Consider the following 19097-nt stretch of genomic DNA (forward strand, 5'->3'; position numbering starts at 1 on the left):
AGTGGAATTATTACAAACTCAAGTGCTAAGAAAGAATCATAAAAGGTATATGTCTAGAACTCTCTTTTTCTGGAAAGGAATAAAATTAGTTCACAAAACAGGTTTTGGTTTTGAAGATAGGACAAGATTAGGAGAGCATGAAATAAAGTGAAGGAAGTAACACCAAGAAGGAGAAGAAAATTTGAAATCATATTGGCCCACAAGAAAAATACAACAAGGAAAAGGAGATAAAGCCAAACACAACTGCTCTGAAGAGACTAGAAAAGATAGGAATATTTACTAGGTCAGGGACAGTGGCTCAAAATTATCAAAGAGAACAATAAAGAGACTGTTTTAAAGAACAGACTAAAATGACACACACATCCGCCTCCCCAAAAGGGTTCCCAGATTCAGTTATTAGTCTATCAAGAAGGGTTCTCTTAAAGTTTTAAATAGGGAACCCAGAGTAAGCATTATTGGGGAACTCCTCAATAACTGGAATTGTGATACTATGTAGTTACAGGAAATGTGAACACATTTAAAAAGAGAAAGATCAGTGTAGCATTAGATTAGTTTTGAGGTGGCACTGTTCTTGCAGTTGGAACAGCAGGTGTGATGCAGGCTAGAAGGAAGCCTGCGTGGGAAACGCAGAGAGTTAGAACTTCAGGAGAAGGAATAGAAAACCAGAGCTATATTAAGGAAGATCCAGGTAAGATGACGATTGATCAGAACCACACCGGGTTAGAGGTTGAACTGTAGAAATAAATACCGCCTACTGAAAGTAATGGTGGGCAGGGTTCATTTGTGGCAGATGCAGACCTCCCTGATAGAATCCAAACTAATATGTTAGAACAAAAATTTAAGTGTGAAAACAAAAAGCAAACACAGGGAAGGACAGTACTAAGACCAGCAAAAGGTATTAGCCAGACCTGGGAATAGAGAAGGAGCAGAAGCAACTGGGCTGGAAGTTTACAAACGGAAAGCTCAGCTGGACCTGCCAGAACAGTAGGAACACTCAGAGGGAAGTGGAACCCTGGAGCCTTCTCTCTCCAATGCAGAAGAGGAAATGGCGGTAGAAGGAATGCTTCTGTTCCCATCACAAGTCTTAGAAGTTCGGTTCTAAGGAAAGGTGGGACTTGGGTGAAAAACCACTTCCTAGACTTCATTAGACCAGTGAAAGCACAAGTTCCAGAAACTCAACAGCATCCCAATGACCAGCGAAGGGTAATTCTCCAGGGGAGACAAATGTGAAACCTCCTCATCAGGAAGCAGGACTCATAAGCAAGGCATTCAATAAGTGCAGCCCAAGGACCTCAGAGCTAAAACTATTCCTGGGGTCTTTGTGGGAATAGAGAAACTCAGAGAAAAGAGCAGGAAATTGGGACTGTGAAGGGGGCATGCAAGACAATCCATTTCACTTGAAGAGTTTCCTACTATATTGTGGGGCACCCTATCCACAAAGAAAGGAGGCTCTTTCACTAAAGAGATAAAGATTTTTAGTAATGGTGGGTAGAAATAGGACTCCAAGGAGAACAGAAAATGCAAAGGTTCTAAATGGGATGGGCACCAGGAAAGAAGACCTGGAGCCACCACTGCAAAGTTCTAAAATTTTCAAGGAAAGTGAATTTCCCTCCCTCCAAATATACAGGAAGCCTAGTATTATAGACTAAATTCAAGTAACCTCACGAAAAGAGGTTATTTCCCCAATTAGGTTTAAATTCACAAATGGTGGGTTCCAGACTGCTTCGTGACCTATAGAAGCTGAACCATCACATGCTAGATTATACTTACTACTGGTAATTTGGGATCCACATTGCAAAGGAGAAGGTAACAATGGGCTAAACTTTCTGAACTTGATCCATGAGCCCCGAATTATACTCAAGCTATAGTTCAGACCTCATCTCCTATCACTTTCTCCAACTCACTCTACTCCAGCCATACTGTGGATGTTCTTACAACATGCCAAGGACATGACATGCCTGTGTCAAGACCTCGTTGCTTGGTGTCCCCCTGTGCCTGGCTTACTCCTTCACTTCCTTCAGAGCTATACCTAAATGTCCCTTTATAATGAAGGCCTTCCCTGATCATCCATTGTCACTCCCTTTGCCACGTTTTTCTTCGTCTTAACAGGAAGTCCCATCTAATACATGATGTATTTCCTTCCTTGTTTATCTCTCTCATTCCCTACCCCTGGACTCCAACTCCACAGCAGCGGGAACTGTTGTATTGCTGCTACATTGTCAGCTATGAGAACTGCCTGACACATAGTAGGCAAGAAATAAACACTTATTAAATGAATACATGTATACATCCATGGCATTTGAAGTTTTCGCTCATGGTTCAAGTTTGACAAAAGCAAGGTGGGTCTGGACTGACCATACACTAAGTTCCGGAAACATAATTTCACTCTTTCTTTTCAATAACTAAATCTTTAGTGAGAAGAAGTAGAGGTACTGATTATCCGTGAGGGCCCTGGAGCCAGACGGCCTGTGTTCAAATCCCGTTTGCACATCTCCTTAGGTGTGTGACCTTGGAAAAGTTGTATAACTTCTCTGTGCCTCATGATCCTTATCTATAAAATGAGGATAATAGCAGTGCCTTCCTCAGGTTTGGTAGGTTTGAGTGACCCAAGAATAGTACTTTGGACAGTGCCTGGCATATCTTTAGTGCTCAATAAACATAGCTATTATTCTCATCATCCATTATTATGTATGAGGAACTGTTCTAAACATTTTACTTGTATTGTGTCACTGAATGATCCCTCAGAAGGTACCTAGGCCCAGGTGAAACAAGAACACATCTAATCCATTGACTGTTTTAAAAAAATTGAGGTGAAACTCACACAATATAAAATTAAGCACTTTAAAGTATGTAATTCAGTGACATTTATTTAGTACATTGACAATGTTGAGCAACCACCACATAATTTTGCTTTTCTTTTCTAAGAGCAGAGGTGAGTATGGGAGAGAGGCCTCAGGAAAGCAGGGGCAGGACCTAACCTATTCCACTGTTTTCCTTCAAAGGGGGCAGCCTCTCCACCTGGTTGCCCACCAATTAGTCTGTTTAACCCAAGAGATTCAAGAACAAAAGAAACTGTAAAGCCTTCTGCATCCCTTTCCACTAGGGGGTGCTGTGGAGTTGCTAGAGCCCACCCCTGTGAGGCTTCCTCACAAGGCTACCAGGCCTTTCTAAGGAACCTACTTCAGGCCACTGTTCTCTTTGTGCAGATAATGTGCTCACACGTGGTCCAGTCAGGAGGCCTCTTTGTCCTATCTGTGCTGACACAGTGTGGCTCACATTTCTGATCTCCTGGAAGCTGCTTCTAGTGACCCATTGGACTACTCTTAGGACTCAGTTGTCTTAAATTTGGCATGAGGCCTTACAATATTCTCAATCCATCACCACCAGGGAGCTCTGAATAAAAACAGCCCATTCTTGGTCTGTACCCTCTATGAGCCAGAACCCCCGTGGAGAAGGGGACAGGTGGTAAGATTCAGGCACGCTGAATCCCAAAGTTGGTAGTTTGTTAGAACTAGAACCCGTCTCTTGACTCCCAGACCAGCATTCGTTATGCTCCCCACATTGTACAACTCACATACTTCACTTGTCCTGAGATACAAAATAGAAAGACATGCACACCTACCTGCCAGTGCAGTTGTTATCCTTATTTGCTCAGAGTGATGCTCAGGAGATCCCAGGAGGGTGATATTCACTGTGTAATCCGTTGCCGGGTACAGATCTAAACACACTACTGAAGTTTGTTCCCGCGTCGTGAAGTTAAATGATGCTGCGTGATAAAAATCATTCAGATACCACCTTTGACCTAAAACTTGAACCTGTCATGAGATTAAAAGAAAGTGTTGCATTAAACTGTCTGTTGCCTTGCAAATATCTAAACTATAAGCAAGAGGAAGACAGAGCAAGAAGGTTCCTTCTATTTGTCCTCACCCATCTAGAATTCTTTTTAACACAGTAGCAAGCTAAACCGTGAAAGGACTTTACAAAGTTACCCTACCTATCCTATTCAACGTCCCCCTCACACAGCTACAGGACTAAACTTAAAATGCATAACTTCATCTCAGATAAACAAAATGTCAGGGTATTATAAAGCCATCCCTTCATGCCCACCCAGTGAAGGAGATTGCACTGGAGCTACCGGGCAACATTCTTTTAATTTCTTTTCATTCCTAAGGAATCCATAGACGAGCCTCATGGAACAGAGTTTTTCAACTTTATGAGAACTACTCCAAATTATGCATTCAAAGCAACTGTGCAATGGTACTTCACTTGTTCCTTTCTAGTTGAGCTCTCGTAACAGAGCATTTGGTCCATGGAGTCATCATACACATTGTTAACCCAGTTCATACTCTATCCATTGCCAACTCAAGTTGTAGGTATAACGTAGGGACTAACTAATAAGGGGAAAAGTATGTGAAGATCCCAGAAGTAATATGATCTGCCCTGATCGATCAGGGTGCTTTAGCTGGATGTCCATTGGGTTTAGTGTTTCCTTTGATGCTCATGTCATTGGCTATCCCAACCCCCAACACAACGTAAAATTCACACAATATAAAACTTTACACTTTAAAGCGTATCATTAGTGTTTAGTGTTTCTTTTGATGTTCATGTCATTGGCTAGACCAACCCCAACCCGACACAGGGTTCACTGGAAGATTCTTCTCTCTCCCAATTCCTAGAATTCTCTTGGGGAGCTTAAAGGTTTTTGAACAGACCCCATCAAAACCTGGCCTCACAGTTTCTTGAGCTCAATGCTATGAAGTTCTTCTACTCCACTTTAGTAACTCATATCCACAGCCACATGCTAGACTATGTCACCATTAGAGATGCTCCACCAAATCCCCAAGTTTATACAAGAATCATGGTATCTCATGGTTCAATTTTTTTATTTTTTTTTTTTTGCTTACTAGTGAGGCATAATGTGTTCATGTATGTCTTAGCAATATGCATATTCTCTTTAGCAAACTGCCTTTGAATGTTCACTTTCTTCTGGATTTGTTAAGAGTGTTTCACATGTGACTTCAATTATTCTTTGTCTACCATATTAACAATAGCAATTTTTTAAAAATTTAACTCTTTAATCATTTTAGTGTAGGAGTGAAAAATCATTTATTTTCTTAACCAAGTAACCAATTGTCTCAGAACCATTTATTTCTGTACTCATGTGAAAAATCGTTTTTCTTCAATTACTTGGGTACGTGAATATGTTTCTAGGCTAAGTGTTCTTTCTAAGAGGAAAATTTGAATATTTCACTCACCTGAATAAAGTCTTTCAGTGCATCCACACAGACATCAAAATAAGATGAAAACTCAAAGGCACAGGATACAAAGCTTTTCATGATCTGGTCATTTTGCCACATCACTTCCTACTTCCCCTTACTTTCTGTTCTCCAAGAGAGCAACGTTCCACATTCTCTAGTATCCAGTTTGCTACTCTACTTGCCCACTGTGCCCTTCTTCACCCTCACCCCACCTCTTTTATCTAGTTAATTCCTACTCATTCTCTATGACTCAGCACCATCTTTACTTCTTGTTAAAAAAAATTGTACCTGGACACACACACACATACACAGACACACACAATATCCTATTCCATTTATTTACTTTTTATCAAAGCACTCATTATACCATATTGTAATTGTCGATTTACCAGTGTATTTATATTAGCTTGAATCAGAACTTCTAGGTCCTAATACATGATATATTTTTTATAAATGATTAATGAATTTTAATTTAATACTTACTCAATTTACTCTCTGCCAAATGATTTGCTAGGCATTGAAAATATGACACAAAAATAACAAATCTCAGTACCTGCCTGAATTTACTTAAAATTTTTCTTGAGATCTGTGACGTTTAAAAAGTCAGGTTAAATGAGGATCAACAGCCACATAACAAGTTTCTTAAAAACCCACATTCAATTGTAAATTAATAACAAAATAAGCTGCAATTATTAAATGCACTAAAATGAAATATAATACATGTGAAATACCAGGCAGGGAAAATTATAGTAAATCACCAAATATAGAGTTTCCCTTCAATTTAGTCCCTCATTTGCATCCATCTCACATCACACATCCATCTCTAGAAACAAAAATCAAACTGTCTAGCAGTTCATTTCATTAGTGTTTTTAAATGCTTTGAATCCTCACTTGGAGAGCACCCAAATTTTCAAGTGACACAATTCTTTAATAGATAATATAAGAGATATTCTTACTTGGTACATCTGTTCTGATCCAACTTTCCTAGAATGCCTGTTCAATTTCAAACAAGCTTCGTTAAATATTGAAATATTGAAAATTCCATCATCTTCTAAGAGATCATCTTCTAAAAGGTAAGAGAGAACAGATGGAAAGGTTGTTGGGGCAGCCAGATACCTCAGTTGGTTAGAGTGTGATGCTAGTAACACCAGGGTTGCTGGTTTGATCCCCACATGGGCCAGTGTGAGCTGCACCCTCCACTATTAGATTGAAACAACTACTTGCCTTGGAGCTGATGGGTCCTGGAAAAACACACTTAAAAAAAATGAAAGTTTAAAAAAAAAAAAAGTTGCATCATCTTAGCAAAATTGAAGCTCCTGACTTCTTAAGAAAGCCAATGGGGTGTTTTAACAATATGAGCATTACTTTGGTTTCAAGTCCTGGCTCTACAACTTCTTAATTGCATGACCTTAGTTAACTCACTTAACCCTTCTGAACTTCAGTTTCCTAATTTGTGAAATCAAGTAATCCGGTTTGTTTTTCTCACATCATAGGCTATGGAGAGAATCAAATGAAGTAATGCATGTTTAAAAATTGCTGTAAACTAATAAAGCTGTGATATTTTTAGAAAGTTAATCCTATCATTTGGACAGTACAAAAGTAAAATGCCATGAAGGTAAGCATATCAATAGCTAGAAAATCTGAGAATAAGGGGAAAAGGTGAATCAAGATAAAAGTCACGGAACAGAACTCTCAGAGCAAGTGTTTCCAACCTAGGAGACGAGCAGAAAGTTGAAGACAAGGCAGGATGTTTGCTCTCACAGCACACAGCATTTCAGGAACTACTCAGATGAGTACTGAGGCAGTAAAATAATCTGAAAAAGACTTATTTCAACCACTGTACAGGAAAAAGTACTGTCATGCCTCCTGTAGTCTAATTCATCCCTTCAATGTCCTGTTTTCTTCATGCAATAAAAAAGAAGAGGTTTGTTAGTAATATATAAAGAACTCAGAGAGAATCCAGGAGTACCACGGCTAATTTTCAAGGAAAAGCCAATTTCCTAAGAAATAAGTCTGTGTGTTTTCTACAAATGAGAAAAAGTTTGAATGTCCATCAGAGAGAAGCTTTTTATAACTACCTTTTATATAAAATTCTCCCCCAGGAATCTCGGTTACCTAAGAAGTAATAATGATAATAAATTATGTTATTCAAAATCAGAATTGTCCACAGAATTTTAAATATCACTGACACATGCAGTACAAGGCAATTAGCTGGGAGAAGATATTCTTGGATATAACTAGAGATGTAAAAACATGGTTATGAGAATTTGAAGACCTATCATATGTGCTCTCCTTTATCTTCACAACTTTTATTTTACAGATTTCATAAGGACGTCAGAAACTAAATTGTCACACATGTGTAAATGATTTTGAGGCACACCAAATAGATGTATTAAGAAATACCACACACAGTATACGTCTGTTAGACAAACAGAACTGTCTGCATCGTTTCCATCTCGATATGATTTTCCCATTTGTATCCATTTTAATCGGAATTCAGGGGAAGATGGCAACGGGAACAAAGGCATCTGGCTCCCATTTCCCACCCCCAATCCAGGATGAAGTGACTGAGAATAGTAAAAATGGGTCAAAATTTGTATCTGGGTTGGAAAGAAGGGTCAGTTGCCTCACACAAGGCAGAAACATGGAGACGTTTCCGCTTAGCACAGTATGAAGGCAGGAGGCCAAAGGAAGACATTGAAAGCTTCCAAGCACAGGAGCAGATCTGAAGTAAACTTGGACATCTGTATTTTTTTTTTTAATTCACCAGACAATCTAAGCAACCAGGGTAAAAAGTATACATACTACTATTACTATTGCTGCTACTACTACTACTACTACTACTACTACTACTACTACCACTGCTACAACTACTAATAGTCCCTCCATAGCACACTGGAGATCTTCTAAGGGGAAGCCTAGGGACCTGGAGGGTCCACCAGCCTGGGCTGTCAATAGGAGGGACTTGGTTCTCCTGCCTCCCTAGGCTACAACACCATAATGAAGCCAGGCAATGCTGAGCTGGCCTAAGAGCAACAACTTCACCAATCAAGATAAGAAAGTGCTCAGAAATAAAGCTCAGGGCAGCGGGCTGCCTCACAGCTGCTCCCCCAAAGGACACTTGGATCATCCAACCAGTAAATCCTTCATGGTGAGATCTAAGATGAGCATACTAATAATATCCAATAAAAAGTGATATCAGCATCCCTGGCTCCTCCAAACTCACAGGCAAGAATAGGAAATGACTGCATTTCCTACCAAAGATAAGCCATGTGGCAACACTCTGTAGCCTTGGATAATTGAGAATTGACTGCATCATCACCTAATATGCAGCTCCTTTAAATGCCTCATTGGTACCTTCCACTTCAACCAGAGGCCCCAGCTGAGAAACAACAAACACATCAGTGCCCATTCAGCCTGGCCCCAATAGGATGGGAATCTCTCCTACTAGACTGGTTCTGACCCCTGGAGCAATTATATTCTCCAGCTACAGATTTCAGAAAGCAACTATGAACTTTCCTGCCCAGTTTATTCTGAAGCACATTTCCCCCACAGCCTGTGCTTAGCACTTTCTAGGAGGAAATGAGACTTCACTTCCACCTACCAGCTGTTTGGAACCCAATGATGGCTGGCACAGAGCGTCCGGGAGGGGCGGTGGAAATGCTCACGGTGTAGTTGGTGCCTTGGTACAGATCGAGGCACACTTCTGGGGTCCTGTTGTCTGTGGTCAGGTTGACTGTCTCCTCATGAACTGATTCCATCTGGTCTGCCCGGTGTCCCTTTATGTGTATCTTTGTGAGAGGAAAAGACAAGAGAACCCACCAGGACTCCAGTTAAAACAACTGACAGAGACCTTGTGGTGCTAGATCCTACCCTCCTACTATTATTCCTTTTTCCACTGTGCTGCTCATCTGGGGTTAATAAATAAGGTAAACCTCTGCTATCTGGTGTCTGACGATGAAGTCTGATTGGGCCAGTAATCACTAAACCCTGAGAAGTGATATAAAATGAGGAGTGCCTCTAGGGAGTGCCTCCCTGCACACAAATGACCAGCGGTCGATGGAGGCAGTCACAACCTGAGACCTGAGTCACAACCTGGCTGCGTCCTGTCACCACGTCAGTGGATGCTTCCAGGCTTACTCTGGGGGAGTGAAATATAAGTGCTTGGAAAAGCGATAATGATGATACCAAATAAAAATACATCCCCACATACACCCTGTCAAATGACAAATACATTAAACACAAATTGTAAAATAAAATGATCCAGATATCTTAAAAATTCTGTTCACATTTTAAAAGGATGATGGGGTTGGAAAGCAATTAGATTGAGAATCTCTTCCGGAAGCAAATCCCTTCGACTGATATTCCCATGGATTAACATTTCTGCCCTAGCAGGAAAAAATAGATCACTTACTTACCACATATATGACCTGGTTGTTTCTTCTTCCTGGGTTTATTTCCCACCTCACACAGGTGTTATTAAACACTGATACATCATTAATTTCTGTAATTATTTCTAAAACAGAGAAAAAGAGAGTCCACTCACAAAATATGTCAATGGGCTTTGGAAAAATCCTGACGATGACCACATTGGAGGGAGGGAATGACTTGGTTTATCTGCCCAATTACTATCTCTGCTGATCACCATTCATACTCTGATTCAGAAAACATATCAGGCAATTCAAGCTACCCCAGGCCAATCCCCCAATTTATCTTCATCACAAATGAGCCTCGGCCACTACCTAACTTAGAGGAAAAGCTGCCTGGGTAAGCTGAGTATGGGTAAGAAGTCCAAGCTGTGATTGGCCTGACAGGCCACTGGATGCCACTGGTGTTCTACTCATGTGGGATGGAAAGAGGCCCAGAGCTGTGCCCAGAATCTTCCTACAGCTGCACAGGTCAGATCTGCTTCCAGCTTCTTCGTCCCACCCAGCTGATGGAGCGCTCTTATTTTCAGGTCACTGCTGTTCGGGAAATGACAGGCTGATCCCCACACAAGACCATTCCTTAGGAGCAGCTTGGGGTAAACTAAATAAATTCTCCACAAGTTCCCTGGATACATACCTCTGGGACTGCTGGAACTGAAGCCATTTAATCCTGACCTACCAGGAAGCCACTGATTTCTTGGAGTTGTTCTGCTTCTTAAAATATTCTGCATGTATTTCATGTAATGAATTTGGCAACGTGGGAAATGGTATTAGGGTCTTTGTTCCCTGAGGTAACACAGGTGCCAACAGACCCACCATAACCACCTAGGAAGTTGTTCAGATGAGAAGAGGGCAAAGATCTAGATTTTTACCTATTTAAAACCAAATTCCCTACAGGTAAATAAAACTATTTGCAGGTGACATGATTTTGTCTATACAAAAAAAAAAATCCTGGGCCGGCCCAGTGGCTCAGGCGGTTAGAGCTCCATGCTCCTAACTCCGAAGGCTGCCGGTTCAATTCCCACATGGGCCAGTGGGCTCTCAACCACAAGGTTGCCAGTTCAATTTCTCGACTCCTGCAAGGGATGGTGGGCAGCAGCCCCTGCAACTAAGATCGAACACGGCACCTTGAGTTGAGCTGCCTCCCAGATGGCTCAGTTGGTTGGAGAGCGTCCTCTCAACTACAAGGTGATCGGTTCGACTCCCGCAAGGGATGGTGGGCTGCATCGCCTGCAACTAGCCATGGCAACTGGACCTGGAGCTGAGCTGCGCCCTCCACAACTAAGACTGAAAGGACAACTTGACTTGGAAAAAAAGTCCTGGAAGTACACACTGTTCCCCAATAAAAAGTCCTGTTCCCCTTCCCCAATAAAATCTTTTAAAAAAAAAAAAATCCTAAGAAATTCACACAAAAAAACCAGAGCTAAGAAAGTAGTTCGGCAAGGTTGCAGGATACAAGGTCAATGTACAAAAGTCAGTAGGATTTCTGTACCCTAGCAAGGAACAATCCACAAATGAAATCAAGAAAACAATTTTATTTACAACAGCATCAAAAAGAATAAAATTCTTTAACTCATTTCTCCTGTACTCAGAGCCAATGCCTCCTTTAGATAAACTCTGGTCTACTGATCTCTTTGAAGACTTGACATCTTTACTACATCATCCAACCAGCAGCATTACAGAGATTCTATGTCCCACCTTACCTGTTCTTGGGTAAGCCAGGTCAGCTATCAGTAAGTGAGAACAAGTGGAGGCAGAGAGAAGAAAACAGGTAAACTCGTGGAGAGACACGAGAGGATCACCTATGGCTATCTAAAGCATTCCTGGGTCTCTACATCAATACTTCTCCCCAGAGCACAGAGAATTTGAAATCAAAGAAGTACTACAGTTGTGGACATGGGTACCCCAAGAGATGCAAAGATCCTATCCATTCACCCCCCTGGGTAACACTTTTGGCATCAGACTTTTATCAGCTTGTACAAGCCCCAAATGTTCCTGGCCCCTTCCCTCTCCACCAGCCTTCAAAGCCCTAAAGCTGTGGACCCCTCTGCTCACTCACACATCCCTCTGACACTAACTCACCACCTGGTCTAGAAGGAAAAGGAAACAACCACCCCTCACCTTCTCTGAGTTGCCAGTAAAGATATCCTTCTCACTCGGGGCCCCTTTGCCACCCAAGCAGAGATTAGAAAGACGACACAAAAGTTTCCTTTCTTGTCCTTCCTTTTTGCTCATTCACTATGACAACTGCAAAAGCCATCTCAAGAATGCCATCTGCCTTCAGCCTGCCACACTTTGTGCATAGAAGGGACCCAGATCTGATTATAAGGCATCAGATAGTTCATCCCAAGGAGAAGTTAACAAAGTTTGGCTGCTTTTCCATCCAGGCGTCTATAATCAGCTGGAAAGACTTCTTTATAAACATATCAGATATTAAACCTCCACACTGATGCCTTTTTAAGAGACGGCTTGGGAGGCTATGCCCGAATTCCAATACCAATAAGCGCCTGGAAGTTCTCTCTGGAACTGACTCCAGAGATCTTTATTCACCATTAACTGAATGACTACTGGATGCGAAGCAACCTCCCATGCCAGACACTGGGATGTGACGATAGCAGAATATAAGTCCTCTCAAGAACATGTTGTCTAATGGAGGGCACAGATAAGCAGGTAAGTTACAACTCAGTATTAGAACAAAGCTACACACAAGTACCACAAGGTATAGAGAAAGGAGTCACCACTGTCACTAAAGGACCTGAGGAAGCCAGCTTCACAGAGGGCATGACCTTAATGGATGAATGGCTGAAGAGCGGGGAAGACAGCTAAGCAGACAGACGAGCTGGTCTAATGCCTACAACTGTAAAAGGGTGTGTCGTATTCAGGGTGCTAAGAGAGAAGTGTCATGTGACTGAGGAAGAGGAAAGATGGGAAGTGAGGCTGCGGGACCACAGGGTCACACTGGGAAAGACCTTGACGGTAGGTCAATACATAAAGACTGATAAATAGGACTTTATAGGCTTGATCTCATCTTCACAGCAGTCATAAGAAGCAATAATAAAATCAATAATGAATGAATATACCATGTTTCCCCGAAAATAAGACCTACTCTGAAAATAAGCCCCAGTAAAGATCATTAGCCAGATGGATAGATTTAGTACGTTATGACGATGTTCCAGAAGATGACATGACTGCATTTGAATAAATGTAGATTGTTATACATGAAAAACTATGACATCGCCTGAAAATATGCCCTAATGCGTCTTATTAATATAAGACCCGGTCTTATTTTCAGGGAAACACGGTATATTGTTGTTACTATGAACCAGAAAGCATGTATAATACTTTAAATGTGTCATTTATTTAATCTTCAAAATAACCATTAGCTTGATACACCCATGTCCATTTTATAGACCTAAGGCTTAGAGAAGTTAAGTAAGCTGCCAAAAGTCATACAGCAGTCAAGTCAGGATTCAAATCTAGATTTGTCAGACTCCAAAGCCAAGAGTCTTTGCATTGAAGCAGCTATTCAGCAAAAAGGTGAAAAGATGAAATCAGGGCACTGTATTTAAAATCATGAGACAATTATGAAGGAGAAGCAACAGGTGAGAGAAACAAGGACTAGAGAAGAATCTAGGTTTACTGCCAGTCTTTGAACTTGAAAGTCTGATGGGACTGCCTTTTACTATTCTCATAATAAATACAGGAGGAAGCAGACTGGGTTTGTGAGAAAGAAACTAATGAGTTGTGTTTAGAACATGCTAAATATAAGTTATCTACAGAATATCCAGGTGAAAAACATGCCCGAAGGTCATCAATGTGTGGATGGCAGGTGAAGCCGTGGGTGCAGGTGAAACATCCAGGGAAGGCATAGAGTGGTCCAATGACAGAACACTGGGAAACACTGAAACCCAGGGGAAACTGGAGGACAAAGAGCCATGCGGAAGAGAGGTAGTAGGCTTGCTGAGAGAGTGTGATGCCTAGGAAGTCAAGGAAAGAAAAGATCAGAAGGAGTGTCTACTTCCTCCAAAGTCATCTTTCTTCCTTCTCCCCATAACCTCCTCACCTCCCACCCACGAAGGGCCTGGAGCAGATCACCAGGGTACCGGGGGCAAGCCTCATCTCTCTCTCTCTCCTTTCATAGAGCTCTCCTCTGATGGAGTGCCCACAGTGTCACGATTAGATCTGAAGTTTGACTTTGGGGAGAGGCAGGGAGAGCAGGCCCTGGCTCATCCATGTTGTAGGACACTCAGGCATCTCTGGCTTATAATAAAAAGAGGCCCCACAGCATTCAACCGAACTCTACACTGGACTTGGGAAACCAAACCCTCAGTGGGTAATAAAGTACCTTTGCTTTGCTTTAGATTCTGTATGTGGTGTTATGTTGCGTGTACATAAATGTACATATGTATATAAAGTTACATATTTTAGTATTTTATTAGCATCAAGTATTTCTCTGGGTTACTTACCACATTCGTAACTAAATAATTTTGTCATTAGTTATTTAATGTCTATCTTTCCTGAATGTAAGCTCTATGATGGCAAATACCAGGTCTCTATCCCCAGAACCTAATACAGTATTTTGGACATAGATATCTTTTAAATATTTATTGTTTCGTTGATTGGTTGAATGGATGGATGAACACGTAGACAGATGATCAGCAACGTTAAATGTTGTAGAAAGGTTAAGAGGAATGAGGGCTGAAACCAGAATGTGAATTGGGCGGTTGGGTGGTCATGAGTGACCTGGGTGAGAGAGCTACAGTGAAGTGGGGATGTTAGATGCCTGATTCTCCTTCAGGAGGCTGAGAAGAGAATTAGAATGGGAGGGAACAGAGACAGTGAGCATAGACTACTCTTTCAAAAGTCCCATTGCAGGTAGGAACTGGTCTAGCGTACCCTCTTGGTCTCCAATTTTATATCCTTTTTCTTTATTTTTGGAAATAGTAAAAGTTCATACATACAGAATCAGTTCAGGTGACCCGAGCAGACTCTCAAGCTCAATGTCATTTCTAGTCAGAAATCATTATATAATTTCAAAAGTACTATGACTGATCTTCTAATATGACTCATAAACTACCTCCAAAGCCAATTCCCAAACAGGGATTATAAAACAGACAGATTTTCATAGTGGAAGCATCATTGAAAAGAGGGTATGGCTTCCCAAAGTGACTACTTTGAATAAATGCATGTTTGAAAAAAGTCAAGAATGAGAGTTCTGCTGTTTCTTTTTTTTTAAAGTCTTTAGAGTCACATAAAATAGATAGAAATAGCATGGCTTATCGTAGTGATTTCCTAAAATGCATTATATACTTTAGGATGATTTTTGGTCGTACTTAAATAAATTTCTATGTTTGCTTTATATTTATTTTTGTGTATATTAGAAAAAAAATACACCTAGCTCATCAAACTCATGATATCCCATGTATTACAAAGTGTTCTTAATCAATAAATTAAAATTACAAATTTAAGTTTTAAGTATAAATGTTTTAAGGAACTTATTAAATACATAATACTTTCGTTGTGGCAAACATTGTCAGGTTGGTATACCAATAAGTCAAGATTGAAAAACACTGGCATGGAAGACAGATCTTGGGGGCTGACAGATGTGAATTCAAATCCTGTCTCTGCCATTTACTAAGTTACGGAATGACCCCGTGAAAGCTGTTTGACTTTCATGAGTCTCAGATGACTCATCTATGAAATGAAAATAACAATATTTAACTTCACAGGGTTTTTCTGAGGATAAAATAAAATCAAGCAGTAAGGCCCCTAGCTGAATTTTGGGTGTGTAAGTTGGTAGTGCAATCAATGGTCGTTACAATGCTTGATAGTCCAAACATTATGCACACATTCAAACAAACGCCAGCCGTGTGGTTATTTATATAAATGTGTCCATTTATCCCTGTTGGCCTTTCTTTTCCATCTGAAATATGCAGAGCTGCAACTGAGCTGCAGAGGAGGGTGGACCAAAAACCAAAAGAGGCAGAGGATACGGGAGGCCTGGGGGCAGTCTGATTCTGTCTGCATCAGGTTAGGGGGCTCAGAAAGGTTCCCAGCTGATAAACAGTCTGTGTTCCAATAGACATGTTACCCTTCTCAGAGCACGGAAGGAGTGAGCATCAACCCTATAATTATTAACTCAGATTCTAAACATAATATGCCAAATGACCTGTGCAGAATGAAAGCCAAGGACAATCTTATCAAGAATGAATCAACCTCTTTGATCTTGAGGTAAACTAACTCACTAAATATCAAGCTTCCATCTGGGGTTTTTCCAGACACTAAAGTGGTTGCCTAATTCTCAGCTGTCTGGAGTTTCCAGTCCAAACTAGCCTTAAAAAAAAAAAAGAAAAAAAAAAAAAGGAGTCCCACCACCTTGCTGGAGTTCACACTCCATTAAAAGCATTTATGGGTTCATGCTACTACTAATCCAAAAATATTTTTAACTAAAAACAACCCAGGTAAAATGAGGATAAATTATTCCACCCAATGGAGAACTGAACATTCAAGTAAAAAAGATGGGTCAACGGAATGAAAACAGGGAACAGAGGTCGAAGGCATTCAGACGTTTGGCAGAAAAAGTAGAAGATTGGGGGAAAACCCAAAAGTGAACACAGAGGAAGGTAAATACAAAATACAGAGAGGGAGTCGGGACAGAAGGGGCGGTATGAATGGGTGCAAAACAGGAAAAGAAGGAAGAAGGGCAAGAGCCATGGTAATTAGTATCTCACTACATTTCCAGAAGCCTGTCCTACCTTCTTACCAGGGGATCATGTGCACTGCACCATGAATTAATCAGCATGTAAATCACCCCCTTTATCTGTGGAAATGGAATTTGGCTGCCAATCTTGATTGAGGGCAGAGAGGCCTCCTCACAGAAAGATAACAGCTCTCAGGGAGAATGCCTCTTCTCTCCTTAAATCAAAGCTTGCATAAACCTATGGAAACAGCTGCAGCTGGAGCCACAAACTCTGTGAAAGGTGGCAGGCTGAGGACGATAATTATAATTAGCAGTTACATAACATGTTTGTTCTTCAAAGTGCTCTACAAGTATCAGCTAATTAATAGCTTACTATGCCCCATGCAGATCCACTGGTTTTTCATGTAGTGACTAATCTTTGTACCCCCACTGAATTCTGAATGGTGGAGGCAGAACAGCTTGAGCAATGAAGCAAATAGCTGGGTCCAGAAGCTATGTCCAGCTCTCTCACTCAGTGACTCCATAGATGGCTCTGGGCCAGGAACACATGCCCGAACGTTAAATTCTGCATCCTATGAGGCAGCTGCCTCAGTTTCTCCAAATAACGCTTACAAGTGCTGTTAGAGATGCAATAATAGGTTGAAATGTCCATCAGTCTGTTCCAATATGTCATTAGCTCTCCCCAATTATTAAGACTGGAACCCTGGAATTTTGGTGTTAGTTACAGGGTTGCCTTTGCTGCGCTGTGCAAGTTGGGCAAGAGATCTTGCCCACGTTGGGTAGAGATCTCTGGATTATGTCTACCCTTTGTTTCTATGATTGCAGTATCTAGCCTACATCCTCTCGCATTTGTGGTGGAGGTGACCAAATGTGGGAACTGCATGGCATACACAGAGCCTCAGAAGCAAAGCTGAGTTCTCCATCTGTTCCAGAATGCTTTACTCAAGTACTTCTAGAGGTCCACGAACACCTTGAATTTGTAAAACATTATATGTATATGTGTATGTGCATTTCTTTGGAGAAAAGTCCATTTTCCTAACAGCCCTGTAAGTTACAAGAAGGTAGTTAGTGTCTAGCAAAGTACCTCATACATAGTGTATGCTAAATAGATATCGACCGAATAAATTGATAAATTTCATCAAATTCATATCCCCAAAATGGTTATGAACCATTGCTCTATGGATAAATTATCACCAGCAGCCCACATGTTTTGCTTGCTCTGGCTAGAGATTCCTATGGAAAACTTTGATTGGCAATACCCAAGACATTCTATCATAACTCTGCTGCAAGTCAAAGAACCCAGATCAAAGCTACCTTGAGATTTCACTCTTTAGAGATCTGTCTTCAGAGCCAACAAGTCAACATCTAGAAATACATTCCCAGAGCCATTCAAGACTATGTGACAACCATTTGTCACACCCCCAGACCAACCATCACAAATAGTAAGAATCATTGCCTTTTCTCACTTGGTTTCTTGGAGGCACAGGTGAAATAAAGCATATGGGAGTGCACACTTCTAATTCATGCGATCTTCTGTAAGCAAGGCTAATAATTTTAGTAAAAGACCTAACATTGCTGTGGGCTTTAAACTTTTCAACACTGATTCCCTCTCAGTAACTCTTTGAAGTAGAGACAGCAGACTTTATTTTCCCACTTTTGTAGATGAGGAAACCGAAGCTTAGAGAGAATAATTCCTTACCTGATGACACACAGCTTAATACGTAACACTGCTAGAACTTGAATTGAAGTCTCAAAACTCCTTTTCACCAGTAATTCCATTTTGGGATATATATCCAAAAGAATTGAAAGCAGGGTTTCAAAGAGATATTTGTACACCCATGTTCATTGCAGCATTATTCACAGTAGCAAAGAGGTGGAGGCAACCCAAGTATCCATCAACAGATGAATGGATAAACAAAATACAGTGTGTGTGTGTGTGTGTGTGTGTGTGTATACACACATATATATACACACACACATATATATATATATACATATATAATATTATTCAGCCTTTAAACAGAAGGCAATGCCACGATTTAAACAACATGGATGAACCTGACGCACATTATGCTAAGTGAAATAAGCCAGTCACAGAAGGACAAATATTACATGATTCCGTTTATACGGGGTAATCAAATTAGCCAAACTCACAGAAACAGAAAGTAGAAAAGCGGTGCTTGGGGCTGGGTGGAGGAGGAAGTGGGGAGCTATTGTTTAATGGGTATGTAGTTTCAGAAGATAAAAAAGTTCTGGAGAATGGTTGCACAACAATATGAATACATGAAACACTTAAAATGGTTAAGATGGTACATTTTATGTTGTATTTTTACCACAATTAGAAATAAATATTAAAAACCTCTTTTTCATTCCACCACCTTTTCTCTGAAAAGCTGTCAACATGTGCTAAGTTAGGACTTTTAAGTACAGACCCTGAGAAAATGGTTTATGGAGAAAAATTCCTCAGCCAGCCAAGCATTGGAGACAGGAAGCACTGTGATTTAAGGTGAGTTTCAAAAGATGAATGCATAAAATTTTCTATCTGACTTATTTTCCCAGTCTACCCTCTCCATCTTTGGGATTTAGCTGACAAACTTAAAGCCAGGTGCCCAGCCAGGTAAATGGTACATCCAGGCACAGTCCACAGAGTATGGCAGCAATCGAACATCTTTTAGATCCCATGCTCCTGGGAGCTGGCCATACGCTTCCAGG

The 19097-nt window shown here is 40.8% G+C and overlaps 1 protein-coding gene across 7 annotated transcripts in view; it reads right to left on the reverse strand.

Annotated features, from left to right (window-relative positions):
* Positions 1 to 19097, reverse strand: part of SUSD1 (sushi domain containing 1) — a 115278-nt gene that overhangs the window by 58253 nt on the left and 37928 nt on the right. For all 7 annotated transcript variants that reach the window (XM_033123694.1, XM_033123693.1, XM_033123696.1 and 4 more), the window contains 4 exons: positions 9677 to 9774; positions 8863 to 9049; positions 6215 to 6324; positions 3623 to 3815 (listed from right to left, as the gene is read on the reverse strand). In XM_033123694.1, coding sequence (XP_032979585.1) covers positions 3623 to 3815; positions 6215 to 6324; positions 8863 to 9049; positions 9677 to 9774 — 588 coding nt within the window. The remainder of the gene's footprint in view (positions 1 to 3622; positions 3816 to 6214; positions 6325 to 8862; positions 9050 to 9676; positions 9775 to 19097) is intronic.

This window comes from Rhinolophus ferrumequinum, chromosome 12 (assembly GCF_004115265.2).
Source record: "Rhinolophus ferrumequinum isolate MPI-CBG mRhiFer1 chromosome 12, mRhiFer1_v1.p, whole genome shotgun sequence".
NCBI lineage: Eukaryota > Metazoa > Chordata > Mammalia > Chiroptera > Rhinolophidae > Rhinolophus > Rhinolophus ferrumequinum.